Source organism: Dreissena polymorpha, chromosome 4 (genome assembly GCF_020536995.1).
Source record: "Dreissena polymorpha isolate Duluth1 chromosome 4, UMN_Dpol_1.0, whole genome shotgun sequence".
Taxonomy (NCBI): Eukaryota; Metazoa; Mollusca; class Bivalvia; order Myida; family Dreissenidae; genus Dreissena; species Dreissena polymorpha.
In genome coordinates, this window is record NC_068358.1 from 73,871,109 (window position 1) to 73,887,311 (window position 16,203).

General features: G+C 35.3%; 1 protein-coding gene across 3 annotated transcripts in view; it reads right to left on the reverse strand.

The window, feature by feature from the left end:
- Window positions 1–16,203, reverse strand: part of LOC127876077 (deleted in malignant brain tumors 1 protein-like) — an 89,762-nt gene that overhangs the window by 47,410 nt on the left and 26,149 nt on the right. For all 3 annotated transcript variants that reach the window (XM_052420986.1, XM_052420985.1, XM_052420984.1), the window contains exons 10-24: window positions 15,873–16,059; window positions 15,386–15,571; window positions 14,394–14,531; window positions 13,841–13,994; window positions 13,365–13,528; window positions 12,648–12,812; window positions 11,551–11,715; window positions 11,065–11,232; window positions 10,638–10,781; window positions 9,322–9,507; window positions 7,869–8,006; window positions 6,755–7,063; window positions 6,276–6,458; window positions 3,896–4,030; window positions 2,597–2,971 (exon numbers count right to left, since the gene is read on the reverse strand). In XM_052420986.1, the coding sequence (XP_052276946.1) occupies window positions 2,597–2,971; window positions 3,896–4,030; window positions 6,276–6,458; window positions 6,755–7,063; window positions 7,869–8,006; window positions 9,322–9,507; window positions 10,638–10,781; window positions 11,065–11,232; window positions 11,551–11,715; window positions 12,648–12,812; window positions 13,365–13,528; window positions 13,841–13,994; window positions 14,394–14,531; window positions 15,386–15,571; window positions 15,873–16,059 (2,797 nt within the window). The remainder of the gene's footprint in view (window positions 1–2,596; window positions 2,972–3,895; window positions 4,031–6,275; window positions 6,459–6,754; window positions 7,064–7,868; window positions 8,007–9,321; window positions 9,508–10,637; window positions 10,782–11,064; window positions 11,233–11,550; window positions 11,716–12,647; window positions 12,813–13,364; window positions 13,529–13,840; window positions 13,995–14,393; window positions 14,532–15,385; window positions 15,572–15,872; window positions 16,060–16,203) is intronic.

Sequence of the window (16,203 nt, forward strand, 5' to 3'; positions counted from 1 at the left end):
TGAATGAACAAATATACCAAATAGTGAATGAACAAATATACCAAATAGTGAATGAACAAATATACCAAATAGTGAATGAACAAATATACCAAATAGTGTCACAAGTCAAGTCATCAGTGAATGAATAAATATACCAAATCGTGTCACAAGTCAAATTAAACACTTGTAACAAAATATGCATTAATTTTCTATTAAGTAATCATTTACCTTTAAGTTGTTTGATGAAAACCAGACAAACAAAATTGAAATTTGTTTAAGCCAAATGAAATGAAACTAAAACAATAATAGAAAACAACAGCATACATCTTGAATTAAGGCTAGTATCTCCGCAATATTGAATTAAGTTTTAACAAGTAAACTGCCAAGAGAGACCAAATGAAAAGCTTTTTTATGAAATGTGCAACTCCTGTTGACCCACAACAGTGTTGTTTTGTTTGGTGTATTGCGATGAACACTAATACTTGAAGTGTAAAGTCTAAATTCCGTAATTTCATCACAACTTCAAAACCTGGCGAAAGTATTTGTCCTAGATGTAACAATTACAGGGAAGAAGTTTTCTATTTGACATGCACATATAGACTCAACAATAAGCGATAGGTAACAAATGTGTAGTGGTGTGGGGTGGAGTGTGGGCACATGGTTTACAAACTCATGGATGCTTCAGTTCATTTTATCGCAGACATACCAATATAGTCAATGACAGTGTCAAACCAATATTGTAAATGAAATACAAGGACCTTGTTGGAATAAACAAAGATGCACAAAATAAGGTACCTGCTTCCACTCAGTGCTGTCACTCAACAGAAATGAATTCTCTGAACTTAGCAACTAATGAAACAGTTCATGATCAATAATTGGAAAAAAACAGTATTGCACCAGACTTCACTAAATGCACACAAGAATGAGAACAGATGCTACACAAAAAGTAACTACACAATGTAAAGCACAAGATATAATAGAATGACTAACATTAGCTTGTACATTATAAATTGGAATAGGAAATGTCAATGATTATTCCTTCTTTATCTTCACTATATTGGTTTCAGGTATTTTAAATATGGAATGAACATAGCATATAAGTCTATTCAAACTTAGCCAGAGACTTTTGAAGGCAATTTCGAGACACTTTCAGCATTAGAAGCAGTCCTTCATGGCTTCACTGTTTCAAACAATGAAAATTATCAGTGAAAATTATCGATAATTTTCATTGTTTATGTTAAATGACGTCATTTTTTGACAAAATGACGTCATTTTCCCGGCGAAATTCTTTATTTTAACTCTTTAACAATGTATATAAACTGTGAAAAAAAGCATAAAATAAAAAGAAAATTTGTTGGGTTCGGTGGATTATCGATTTAAATTCACTCGTGATCATATAAAATATATATTTTCACTCGTGGCTGCGCCACTCGTGAAAATATTATTTTCTATGATCACTCGTGAATTAAAATCGATAATCCACCGAATCCAACAAATATCCTCTATGTCTTGCCAAATATAATTTGGTCACCTTAAGCACGGGATATTTATTTTAAGGCTCCTTTTTCAAATCTGATCAATAAATCAAATAAAAAGAAAGGCTTTTTCATTATGAGATTATCTACCAGATAAAAGTGCATGATGTGGATCTATAATTACCAATACTTTAAATTACTACAATGTACATGTACACCATAGTATGTACCTACCAATAAATGAGTGCAATGATTTGCTATGAAAGCTTTTCTAGTAATAAAAGAATGACCTTCCTGAAGCAAATATAAATTGATATGAAGTGCCTGAATACATTTTGTGGACACTACACATACACTAGAAATAAGTAAATATAAAGTTTGTGCTCCGTGCAAAGTGTTGGAAGGCTATGTACTAAGTTTGAGAACCTGTAAAGTAAATATAAAGTTTGTGCTCCGTGCGAAGTGTTGGAAGGCTATGTACTAAGTTTGAGAACCTGTAAAATAAATATAAAGTTGGTGCTCGATAATAAGTGTTGGGAGGCTATGTATGCAGTTTGAGAACCTGATTTGTAACACTGAACAGCAGCGTCTTCATTGCTATGGTAACAGTCCCTGGGATTGTGGTAAGCCCGGTACCAACCACCTGTGCCAGGCAAACTCATGACATCAGGAATGTTGTTTTGCGAGGCTTGCGCTCCGGAAATCATTAAGGGACATTGGAGTATCGTACGCTCGCTTCCATCGCATTTCAGAGTGGAAATATGCAGACCAACAACCTGAGAGCCGAACGTCCCCTTGTCGAGTGCGCGACCAGATGTATAGTTTAACTGACGACAGACTACTTGAGCATAATCATCGTCAAACCATCCACAGAAAGAACCCACTTGATCGTCGACAGTGAACTGAATTCTTCCATTCATGTGATTGGTGCCATTTTGTAGACTTATATTCAAACCTGATAAAATATATATTTAAAAATGTGTGTTCTTATTTGGTTGTGACATGCAGTTCAACTACAAACTGAGGATGACACAGGTGTGTGTCAAATCTCTGATGATGTTGCAAGACCCTGTAAGAGAATTTGATTAAACCTGCAATCAATGAAATGTTAGTAACCTTATCTCATGTGAGACAAACCATACCTTGGTTGTAACATTGGACAGCAGCATCCTGGGCGTGAGTCCTGCATGTGTAGTAGGTACTGCGGGACACAAAATTTAGACGTCCCCTGTTCTCATATATCGCCTCTTCAGGTTCAATCTTGATCCCACATTTTAACAGTGAACTCTCGTTACCAGCGCAACGAATATAGGGAATCATGATTTTTCCCTTGCCTTCTCCAAAGTATCCATTGTCAAGGGAACGACCACTTGTATAGCCCATCTCTGAACAGAGGACATGCGCTGCTTTGTCATCAAACTTTGACGTTCCACAGACAGTTCCCCATTCATTGTCCAAAGAAATTTCAACGCGGCCAGACAACAGACTGGTGCCATTTGCCAACCTAAACTTGTACCCTGATAAGCAGAGCATTGTAAAGCATGAAGCAAATTCATGAATACCATAATGTGCTCTTAGATACTGTGCACAAAAATATTTCATTGGTTTATCAACATTGAATAACGATTAATTATACATCATTTATAAATCCCATTTATTATGAAGTCCAACTTCTGCAGTCTGGTAAAAATGGTGCCTGTTTATTGGGCACAAATAATAAAAATGTTTACAATTACATGTCACTTATATACAAATCTTATGTACAATAGACAGTTTATACCCTGCAAAGGAATCATGGTAATAATGTTACATAGATGAAAAATCAGGAAAAAAAAAATCAAACATGTACATTTGGAACATAGCCATGAATGTAACCCAAACCGAACTGCAAAGCCCTAGAAATATAATAACTTTAAAGATATATAAATAGTCATATTCTGGTCCTTCAGAATGAATCTCATAATTTTATTGCTGGTTCAATGCTGGCAAAAGAATTCGTTACAAAATGAAATACATGTATTTAGTTTATTTCAAAATGTGCATATTAGCTAAAATATCAAAGCATTTCTTCATTATACATGAGATTCAGCCAAATGGCTATAAGAGATCTCAATCTATAACTCTACAAGAACAACACTAAATCTTGCTAAATGAAATTCAAATTTGATATAAGACAATTTCATTCATTAACTTTAAGTTAAGGATGATCTCTTGAGTGAGCATTTAAAACTTCTATGACCTTTTGACAGACGCTTAATTTTGCATGACAGTTCACAATTTAAGTAAATTTTTACTAAAGCTTATACAATATGGCCACTGAGGTCACTGCTTTTTCAATATGTTAGACAGAAAAGCGTGTTGATTTAACCACATCTCAGATTTTAATGAAACCCTAACACAATAGTTCTGTGACTTATACCAGATGTACAGGACATCACTACCTGAGTTCTGGTAGCAGAACACTGCGGGCTCAAGCCCGGACTTGCACTGTTCTACAGAGCCCCATCGAATGTTGCCACATCGAACCAGAGACCCCTCCTGGCCGGTACAATTCACGTTGGTCAGCCAGGGTATGCCTATGATGAAGAAATAGCACAACATGTATTATCCATAGAATTATCATATTTAGTATAATCCTTAAAAAATAACCTTAATAATATAAGCATGCAAAATATTATAAATTGAATAATCCACAAAACTGAAAGCATAAATTCTCATTTAATATTATGAGTTTTCAGGTGACAAAACTTTCAACATATTAAAGGGGCCTTTTCACAGATTTTGGCATTTTTTAACTTATTCATTAAATGCTTTATATCGATAAATGTAAACATTGGATCGTAAATGCTCCAGTAAAAAATCAAGAATAAAATTAAAAAAAGGAAAAGAACATAGCCCGGACCAGGTTTCGAACCAGTGTCCCCTGGAGTCCTGCCACAGTCCTGAAGTAAAAACGCTTTAGCCTACTGAGCTATTCCGCCGAGTACACATGCTGAACGTATTTTATACCTTATATAAGCAATCTTCGTAGTTTCACAAAATTTAACGACAAAAAGAGAACTCTCCAAATTATTCAATCGTTTCGCGTTGCAACGCTTTATAATTTTTAGGTTTTAAAATCGTCAAAAGATGCATATAATGGCTCTATTAGACCATGGTAAATGTTCAGTATTACTGTTTCCTCACAAATATCATAACTTAAACGAAAATTTGCGAATCTGAAACAACTTTTTTCAATTTTGTCAATTTACCAAAGCGTGAAAAGATCCCTTTAAAGAACATGGTAATATGTTCTTATTTACCTTTATATTTGACCTAAAATTGTGACACTTTGTCATCTCAGTTCTTCATGTTAAAATAAACAATAATCTAAATATCCTGAAAAGCCCAGAACTCTTCACAATTATAAAATCATATGAGCGGAACTCTGAATTTTGCGCAAAGTGTCTTCCCAGATTAGCCTGTGAAGTCAACACAGTCTAATTAAGTGGGACAATTTCTGCTTGTATGGAATGTTTCATTTAAAGGAAGTATACGAATGAAAATTGTGTTTTAGCGGAAATAGTCCTCCCAGATAATACCCTGTGCCAACTGCTGGATTGCCACTTTGCGCACATGCAGCCCCGCTTTCCAAAAGTGAGATTTTAGACTATATATTCTGCCCTTAATATTTTACTACAATGTCAATGCATGCTCCAGGGCTCACTTTAAAGGGACTGTCAACCAAAAAGGAGTAAAAGTTTATATTTTTAGTATATTCGGTAATAAAATTTTGGGATGTGAAATCGAAAGCACATCATGAAAATAGGTGACATTACAATAAAGACACTATAAATAACGCAAGTAGATTGATCATCTTATTTATAAAATATATACAATTTACTATGCATGCACAATTTGCATTTCTGAGTTTACCACGTGACTATGATGATCAATCTACTTGCGTTATTTATAGTTGAGTGTTAGTTACCTGGTACCTGTACACAGTTAAATTTTATTACCGAATATATGAAAATATGAAAACTTAACAACTTTTTTCAATTAATTTAATATATCAGTCGTGATATTTTTATCAATATAAACTAATAATTGTAAAAAAATATGGTATTTTAGAACTTTTCTTTTTTCGTCGTTTGTGGTTGACTTTAAGAAATCAAAGTGTAATAGGTCATCTGGAATTTTCAGTATACCTCATTACCTCAATTCCCCTAAAGTTAATATAAAAGTTCTGTTTCTCACCAAAACGTTTAGGGCTACGATATTTAAACTTGAACTAAGAATAAAAATAATTTTCGAATGAACATCAAGTGTTTTTGGGCTACCATCATTCATTTATTAGTACAAATGTTAAAGTTCAAATGCACACTGTCTGTTTTTATATAATATCACCATAATTTAATTATATCACCTTGAAGTAAGAATAAAAGTTAAATTTCTCCCATAGTGTTTCCATGATACCACATATCATCTTAAAGTAAGAACTGAAGTTCCCATACTCAGCAACCATTCTTGGACAACCATATTTCAACTCTAAGAGATAAACAAAAAGGCATATTGCATGATAAAGTTGAGGGGAAAAAACAAACTGAAAACAAACTGAAAACCCAGCGCTTTCATGCAACCATATTTCATCTTAATGCAAAAATATAAAATCAAATGCACTCCCAGCAATTTAAGGCCATCACATTTCATCTTCAAGTACAAAATCCAGGGCAAACCTAGCGTTTTTACGCTAACATTTTCTATATGGAAGTAAAAATATTGCTGACTGGTTAGCCAAGTAATCCCAGAACCAGGCTCAAATAAATTTGCTTTACTCACCAAGTGTTTTTGAGCTATCATATTTCATTTCAAAGTAGGAGAATCCACCCTGGAAGCCCATCTCTCTGCAAATGACAGTGGCCTCTGCATCATCAAAACCATCAGCGCAGATGTAGCCCCAGATGTCGAAATGGCGGAGGGAGATTGTCCCGCGGTTGTAACTTTTTAGTTTCAGTGCATATTCTATAACAGAAATATGTTTCTGACATTTGGAGTGTGATATGTAAATGGTGTGTGCCAGGTTGAAAGGCTGTGAGTTATAGCATTCAAATTAATTTTGTTCTTTTAGAATAGTTGTTATTTATATTATTTTGTTTTCCAAAACAGCTTAATTTAAGTGTCACTCCATCTAGAAAACACGTCTTTTGAAAAGTATTCCCCATATATATTTCGCCAAACGTTTTCCTACTTTGTTTATTAAACCGAATTTAAACCAAAATTAAAGCCTTTCCTACTGAAATTTATCTGCAAAATCTCACCTCCATTGGCAGGTTGATCAGAACAAGCCACAGACGCATACTTCCCGCTAGAGCAGCCGGTATTATCGTCCACATAGCTGCAGTCCAGAATGGACATTTCGTTTCCTGTGCATCGGACGTTGCGATACCCAATGTCATACTTCATTTCCCCAAAGGCAGAACAACAAACGCTTATTCCATTTTGGAATCCTGCCGACCTGCACACGACCTTGGCTGCAAGGTCATCAAAGCCGTCTGCACACACAAGTCTGTATGCTTCTCTGTTCCATATCTGCACTGCTCCATAGCTTACGTTAGGCTCCAGTCTCACTGGCAAAAAAAATACTGTGTAAGAATGTAAGATCCAAATAGTGCTATTTTATAAAAACTGTTATTCTATTATCATTAAGTTTAAGCATATGCATTGGTTCAAAATATACTGCATGACATCATGTGCATATTAAACATTATGATAATATGTTTCATGGATTAAAAGTCATCTAGGATGCATATGTGAGTTCTGTTCCATGCAACATTTTACAAGAGAGGAATAAAGCAATATAAAACAGGGAGATATGGATGCACAAAGTTCTAAGCAATTTAATAAGCGAAAATTATTTGCTAAGTTCATGAAAGACATTATTTAAATCTTTATTCAGTAACACATGATTATGTAAACCATTATTGTTTCATATTGTTTCAATAATATTCTTATGAAATTATTTCAGTTTTGATTTTCCTTTTCCAATACCATTTAAATAGCTTCTTAAAATACTAGGCTTTAACAAAAATTTACTCTGAGGTGAAATCATACCTCTCTTTTACTTGGGTTATCATAGTTGAGAACTATGCATGTTATAAGACAAGACAATACTGTGCATACCTCTAACAGTACAATACACGCTGGCGCAATGTTTGTACATACCTCTATCAGTGCAATACACGCTGGCGTCATGTTTGTACATACCTCTATCAGTGCAATACACGCTGGCGTCATGTTTGTACATACCTCTATCAGTACAATACACGCTGGCGTCATGTTTGTACATACCTCTATCAGTACAATACACGCTGGCGTCATGTTTGTACATACCTCTATCAGTACAATACACACTGGCGTCATGTTTGTACATACCTCTATCAGTACAATACACGCTGGCGTCATGTTTGTGATTGCGACAGGAAGTGTGGCTCACATTGAAGCCGCTATTTGTGCAGGACCATATTGACTTCTCATCCCCATCACATCGTACGTAGTACAGCCATGATGGACCTGCGCATTCAAGTACCAAGATTACAATTAACCTGCATCATGGGAAAATAGGTATGATGCCATATGCGGGTAGCTTAGCTCCAGACGAGCCTCTGCACTTGGGCAGTCTGGTAAGGATCAGATACCCTGTGTAGTAATGCGACTATGAATCTTGCATGACTTATACAGGAACAGGATGGGTCCTGATCGCATTGCTGCGTTTGCTATTTTGTGTGATAACTCACTTTAGCGTGACTTTTTTTCTTTATCGAAAGCATAACATTCAATTTTTTATAAGGAACAAATAAAAAAATTTGCAACAATTATTTTTAAAAAGCTCATTTTATGAATATATTATAAGTCAACAACAACCCAATAACAAAGTCTTTTTCAAGAGCCAAACTAAATACTAAATAATCAAATAATTACAAAAAACAATATAATTCATTCAAACAAGAGAACCATGATGGCCCTAAAGCGCAGACCTGAGTTGTGACCTATTGTTTCCAAATGGACTTGTTGATCTAGATTAAGGATTCACAAGACCCATATTTGAACCTAGCCTGGATATTTAGTACCCAGTTTTCATCAAGACCGAGTCAGAAATGTAGTCTTTAGAGAGGTTAAAAGGTTTTTCTAAGATCTTACCTTTTTACCTAGTGTTTGACTGCATTTGAACTTTACAAGTCAAACATTCTGACCAAGTTTCATCAAGATTCAGATGTAAATTTTGCTGCTATAGTTAAAACGAAGTTTTTCTATGATTTGACTAAGTGACCTATTTTTCGACACACATCACAAAGATATTAAGTTGGTCTAGATATAAGGATAATTATTCTAAGCACGTTTAAATAAGACTGAATAATAAATTTGACTTCTAAAAAGTAAGAAATTTGGTTAAAGCTTTGACCTGGTGACCTAGTTTTTAAAACCACTTGACCCAGGTTCAAACTCAGCTTAGATTTTGTCAAGTTAAACAATTAAACCCAGTTTCATCATGACTGGATGAATAATGTCCCGTCTAGAGTGGTCACAAATTTTTCCTAAGATTTGACCATATGACGTAGTTTTTAAAGGAAGGTAACCAAGATTAAAACTCATCCTTAATATGTTCCATATAAATATTCTGACCAAGTTTCATCAAAATTGGCTGAAAAATGTGGCCTTCATAGAGTTTTAAACAGCAAAATTGAGGTCACACAATGAACATGGCATGACGCCAGACACATGATTCGCCAAGACAGACAACAGACATCAGCAAACCACAATAGCTCACAATGAGCAAATCATGCTCAGGTGAGATAGAATTTCCAGTAAGTCATCCAAATCATCCTACCCATCCCAGCTCCATAGTAGGAGTTTGCTTGTGCCACACCATCTAGGAAACCAAGCTGCCGACAGACCACCCTAGCATCGCTATCTGACCAGTACGAGTCACATATTGTGCCCCATGTTCCACCGTAGGAAACTTCTACCCGACCATTTGACGGCGCACTTCCATTCACTAGTCTCACTTGGAATCCTGCAAAGAATAAAAATTTTGGATTGCAATTAATTTTTAATGTGTTTTTGACAATTACCATTCAGTAGTTCTTCTAAACTATAAATATACCAATGCAAACACTCAAGGAATTGCTGCTATAACTTATGTATATGCTATTAATTGAGCAATTTCATTTTTCAACATCACTTAACAAGAATAATGCATCAAGGAAGCAGGCCTGCATGGAAGCCCTCAAACAAACACTCTTTTTTATCTCTGAGCACTCTTTAAATAGTCAAGTTTGGGGAATAGAAGTTATCGATGAGGGTACTCAAGCACATAGTATGCTAACTTTGGTCTTTTTCATGGTCTTTTAGGATCCTTGAACGCTTACCTGAGAAACTGTAGCTCAGTGGTATAATACTCAATAGTATAATAAAACTAGTTTGTGGTGCCTTTTCACAACAGGGGCATTATAATATTTGAAAGTCTATATTAAGTATTTCTTCATAATTTGAACAATCTTAGCAATATAGGACCACTACCTGATGTTCCATACCTAATATTACACGTATCGGCCATGTCCTTTGAAAATAACCTTTGAAGTTATTCTGTTTATAAATTTTTTTATATGATTTACCCCAGGGTGATCCTTCTAAAAACTCAAAAGAATGTTACATAAAAAACAAAAAGCCTCTAGGCTATGCGCTTTCTGAGAAGATATAGTTTTTTAAGTTTTCATTTTTAAAATTCCGTTTAGGTCCCAGTGACCTGATTTATCAACATACTCAAAGCATTTGAACAATTTTCATTTAAGACTGCTCAAGGAATATTTGAGTGATATTCATCAAATACTGCCCAGCAGTTCTGGAAGGTACTTAGTGCTAAGTAAGAGGAAAATTAGCTTTGCTTATAAGATGAAATGGGACTTGAAATTAAAAGCTTAAAATACCAAAATTGGGCATAGCTGTCTCGTTTCTGGTTATATTTGTTCGACCATTTAAAATGAATAACATAACGTTACATAACTGTTGTTTCTAAAAAGGTTTTGGCGCACTGACGATTTACAAACAAACACACACATCGTTAAGGGTGATGAAAACAATGAGCCTTTGAATTGTTTTTGTCTCAAAGCATCAATATAGCAAAAAACAGCAACACTGAAATACCTGGGCCCTCGTAACAATACACCCTAGCTGCCATGTGATTAGACAGGCAGCCACTAGTCGGGGTTTCCAGAAAACGGCAGTCTTGGATACGTGTTTCGTTGCCATAGCAATTCACATTGGTCATCCAGATAGGTGTACTGGAGCCTAGCAAAAGAAGGAAGAAATTGAAAGAACCATAAAATTTACACGTAGTACATATAAATTATCAACCCTCAAAGCCAGAAGATCCTACCAGTATATGTACAAAGAAGGCTGTAATGTAGTTCTGGCTCTCAAGGGCCAAATACAACTGTGTTATTTGTAACTGAAATATGAAACGATTTGGTCAAAGCTAGTACAAACAAATACGTTAAATATAACAAGCATTCCTCTATGTGTATAACAAATATTTACACATAAACAACAACAAAGTGTGCTGAAAAATGACCTGAGTACTGTGGTCCAAATGACACGCCTCCCCCAGAATATCCAAGCTGTCGACACAAAACATCTGCGTCTTTGTTGTCCCAGCCTTCCGCACAAATTGTGCCATTCATTCCATGTTTCTTGACCGCCACAGTTGCAGGGAATGATTCAAAGGGCAAGATGTAGATTGCTGTGAAAAACAAGTTTGTTATGCTTTTATTAAACGCGTAAGACAAAGTGTTTCATGCTTTGAAAATAGTTTTTTGATGTTTTTTTATTCAATTTAATAAAACCAGACTCGCTCATCTAAGATTTCCATTCTAGAACCAGAAAAGCAACAATATTTCATACAATTAAATGGCAAAAACAGAGTTAAACCATACTCAAGAAAATAGAAAAACATACACGACAAAAATTATTATGATTTAAATGTTTGGTCAGTGTACATTGCCACATTTAAATATATATTTAAATATTAAGAAATCACATATCTTGGTCTAAGACTCACCATTATTATCGATGGGGAACTTTGAGCAAAGGACAGAGGCATAGTTTGATGATTTATCAAGACATTCACCCGTCTCATTGAACGGACACAGGGCTATAGAAATCTCACTCCCTGTACAGTTGAAGTCAGTTACAAAGTCCGAGTAGTATTTCCTTCCAAAAGCACCTTTAAAATAAAACAAAATGGTGTTATTCTATAAAGGGGATTTGCCTTACATTTAAGTATATACTGGTTTGCAATCTTTACACAAAGCAGGCTTCATCATCCAGTGAAATTCATATCAACAGAAAAATAAAGCAGCCTGTGTGATGCTACTTTTTTTTCCCGATCCTGTTATACCATGCAACTTGCAATTCTTTTTAAGGAAAATCCATCAAACAATAAATAAGTCTTATATTCAGTTAATATCAGCTGGATAATTTAAATGTCAAAATGGCCTCTTAAAATTAAAGAGATAAAAGGTAATTTGTACAATATTCTTTGCTTAAAATTTAATTTAAAATTTCTGTCATGTCTATTTTTTTATTTTCAAAATTCTTAACATTTTAAACAGAATGTTTATTGATAATTGTAAGCCATCTTCATATATACTGACAACAAATGGGTAACAGGTAAGGATTGATCCCTCATGTTGTTGAAAGTTGTGACCCCATATAGGTGCTTATTCTGCTTAATATATTCATATGGTTGACATGTGAATTGCTATTATATGTTATGATCTGCTTTAAATACACTTGATATTGAAATCTCTAGAATATTTCAAAACAGTATTTTGACAATTGGTTTCTTACTGAAAAATGAAAAAAACAACATGATATTTATAATGTTCAACTTCAAGAAGTTATCAAACACCTTATTTTATATTAAGCTTAGACTGGGCTTAATGCATTTGCAAAAAGTGTCATCCCAGATAAGCCTATGCAGTCCGCACACAGGCTAATCAGTGATGCTACTTTCTGCTTTTATGGCAGTTTTCTATTAAAGGAAGTCTCTTCATAGTGAAAATCCAGTTAAACATAACTGCACAGGCTAACCTGCGATGACACTTTAGGCACATGCATTAAGCCTAGTTAACCTACAAGGCACAATAACATCACCTGGTACAAGAGCCTTGCTGTTGGGAAAACCAAGCTCTCTGCACACCAGACGGGCGTCTGTGTCGTTGAACCCGTCGGCGCAAACTGTGATCCAGTTTCCATGGTGATACATCTCCACTTTTCCTGCTGTCGTGTTCTCGTCAGCTTGGCCACCGGATATACGTACTGGAAGGCAAGGACATAATGGTTAAAAACTTTTCAGTGTCAAAAATATCAACCATTAATAATGGTTGATATTATTGACACTGAAAAGTTTCTAACCATTATGATGTAGTTTGCATGAAGTGTGATGTTAGAGCAATTGCCCTGAATTATATTTTATTTTTATTTATTTTTTAAATATTTTTTGTAAGTATTATTATAATTACTTGTATAAGGATAAAGCAATTGCATAACAAAAATTCTTCAATTTGGACAACACAGAAAATCAGTTAAATTGATTTTTTTTCCACCCAGCCCCTACACACCAGATTTAGCTGTCACAGATCTTAATGCTTCATTTATAAATTATATGGCTAAACTGGAGGCATAATTGACACATTGACATGAATATAATCTGAACTATAATCTGAACTAAATCCATCTTTAAGAAAATCGGCCAATATTTAACACTTATTGTTTATAAATACAGTGATGTCTATAGACATTATGAATATCAAATACTAATACAGGTAATGGAACAAAAACATTAACAAAAGTGCAAAACAAGTGTCTCACCATGGTTGTAGCAGAAGACACCAGCATTTCTGTTTGCCTCGTAGCATTTTTCGTTGATGTTTTTCTGCCAGCCGGGGTTTCGACACATGAAAATTGAGCTCTCTCCTCCATAGCAACCCATTGATGACATTACAACTGTTGCCCCGGTCGATGAGAGAAGGGAACTGAATTGTAGTACATGCTTCACTTGAACCATTCTTATGAAAACACAAGAATTTACTTCATCATTAAAATATAAAAAATATATTTCTGATCGGTGGATATTTAAAAAAAAAAAATGCCTTCAAAAATCGTGCACTATTTTTTTGTCCAGAATGCACTTTCATTTAGAAGACACTTCCTTACAACAAAAACTTCCATACAAGTGGAAAAAGTTGTACTTGGCATGTGACAACTTCACTGGCAAATTTCGGACAATAATTTACCCACAGGCATTAAGCCTGGTTTTCCCAGAGACTGGCTTTTTATAATCCCACCTTCTTGGTTCCCCATCCTGGAAGCCCAGCTGTTTGCAGGCCACACTTGCATCGTAACGGGACCAGCCAAAGTCACAGATGGTGCCTGTGAAGGTGTCCAGTATGATCTCCAGGTGACCCGTGTTGGCTGAACCAACCAGGCGCAATGCTGGCTCTGAAAAGTCAAGGGCAAACCATTTCAGAATATCATGAGTTGAGAATAAAATTAATGGCATGTGTAGAAAACACAACGTTTGACAAGTTGAACAATGGATGCTTTATCATTTAGAAACTAGGGATGGGAACGAAAACTGAAAATGATATTTGAATATTCGTTCTTCATTATTCGAATATTTGATTTTTTTTATTGGATCTAATTGTGTGAACTTAAGAAGGTCCGAAGTAAAGTACTGGTCCTATATGGTACAATATGTGCAGCGTTCTTTGAAATGTGGGAAATTAGTGCTTTCTAAGTGTGGTTAGCACAGGCTAATCTGGGACAACACTTTACGCACATGCATTAAGCCAAGTTTTCCACGCACGAGGCTCAAATACAATCAACGGCTAAACCTACTCTTGACAGTGTAGCACAGCACGCCTGCGTCCCCAGAGGAGAACTGAGCGTCACACAGTCCGGGACTCACAGGGCAGTCAAACAGTGTGGACTCGTTACCATGACAACCAACCATCCCCAGTGTGTAGGGACCATAGCCTGCAATGAAGACATGTCAATAAATAAAGAAAATAAAAAATCTATTGGATTTTTGGCAGCAAATCATGTTCAATACTCCCAACCTATGTTAACAATTTAAAATCATTTTTAAATATACTACTAACAGCCGCTGTTTTTGTGCTGTTGTTTTGTGAAATCGTAAAATATGTGGGTTAAAAGTGAAAACCTTACAGCTAAAAATGGATATATTGACATTTTTTAAAGTTTTCACCCTTTAGTTGAATAATACATTAGCCACACCATGCAAAAATGGGTCTTATGTCGTAATGTGATATGTGGCCAACAAAGCCCAACACCAGCCTGCGCATACATTCAATCTGTTCATGAGTTACCTTATTGTCTTACATTACACCACAAAACCTGGTGTGTCTATCTAGCTGACACGATAGCTCCTGACCACAATACGCAAATACGGAGGTTGGTCTAGAAATTCTCTTACATCAGATGTCATATGACATCGGATCATCTTTTGCACAATACTTCTCAAATTGGGTGTAAAAGGATTCTTTTTTATCTCATTGACACTTGTATAGTTAGAAGCAAAATTTAAATACAGTGACTCCAATGATAAAGTAGAAAACAAATTTACAAAAATTGCAAGTTTCAATTTTAATTGCACCATATTCATATCACAAGAATTATGTTTTACTAAACCATATCAAGGACTTAACATGAAATATGAAATTGTGTATACTTTCCTTGATTTTATTTTATCTAAAAGCATACTTTCATGGTGATTGCTTGAAAAATGATTACTAATAATCCAAAGACTTAAACAACAAATAATAATGATTTCCTTCACTCCGAAATGACACTGAAATATGTACACGGACCTGATGATGTATACTTGTATGCGACTCCGCCCAGGTAGCCGAGGTTCCGACACACGACGTCAGCGTCCTTGTCGTCCCAGGCGTTGGGGCACACGCGGCCCCAGATCCCGTACTGCTGGATCACCACACGGCCTGTCTGGTTGGCCATGTCTGTACCTTCACTGCCCTCTAGCTTCAGCTTAGGCTCTGAACGGATAAAACAAATTAGCAATACTTTGGTAAAATGGGGCTAAAATCATTAGTGCAGTGTCAGGATCCTCGATTTTTGTTAAAAGCAATTAGCATATATTAATGAAGCTGTATTTTATGAGATAAACAACTACTATTTTTGTGTTATTACTTTCAAAAACATGTTAAAAATAAATTAGTCTATAATGCAGTCAAATCAAGCAAGTCTCATGTGTCTGACATACCGTTAATATAAAAAAACAACGACAAAGCACATAAAAATACATGTGTTTAAAAATGCAATCATCTTTCAACTCACCCTTGTTCAGTGTTCCATTAAAACATGACACAACAGCATATCCAAGAAAAGCGTCTTTCTGGCAAGCGCGGAACTTGTCATATGTGCAGTTGAGAATGCTGGACTCATTTCCGACACATGTCACATTTGGTCGAACATACTTTCCATAAAATGTACCAAAGGAACCCATTGCTAGCGCTATTCCATTCTGCAAACCAGTAAAGACATGAAAAATGAAAATTGTGGTTAATTTTTTTTTAATTGACAAAGTGTTGTTTATTTCACAAAAAACATTTATATGAGCCTCAATCTGGATAAATGGGGCTAAAAGTATGTTCATAAATTGTTGCAC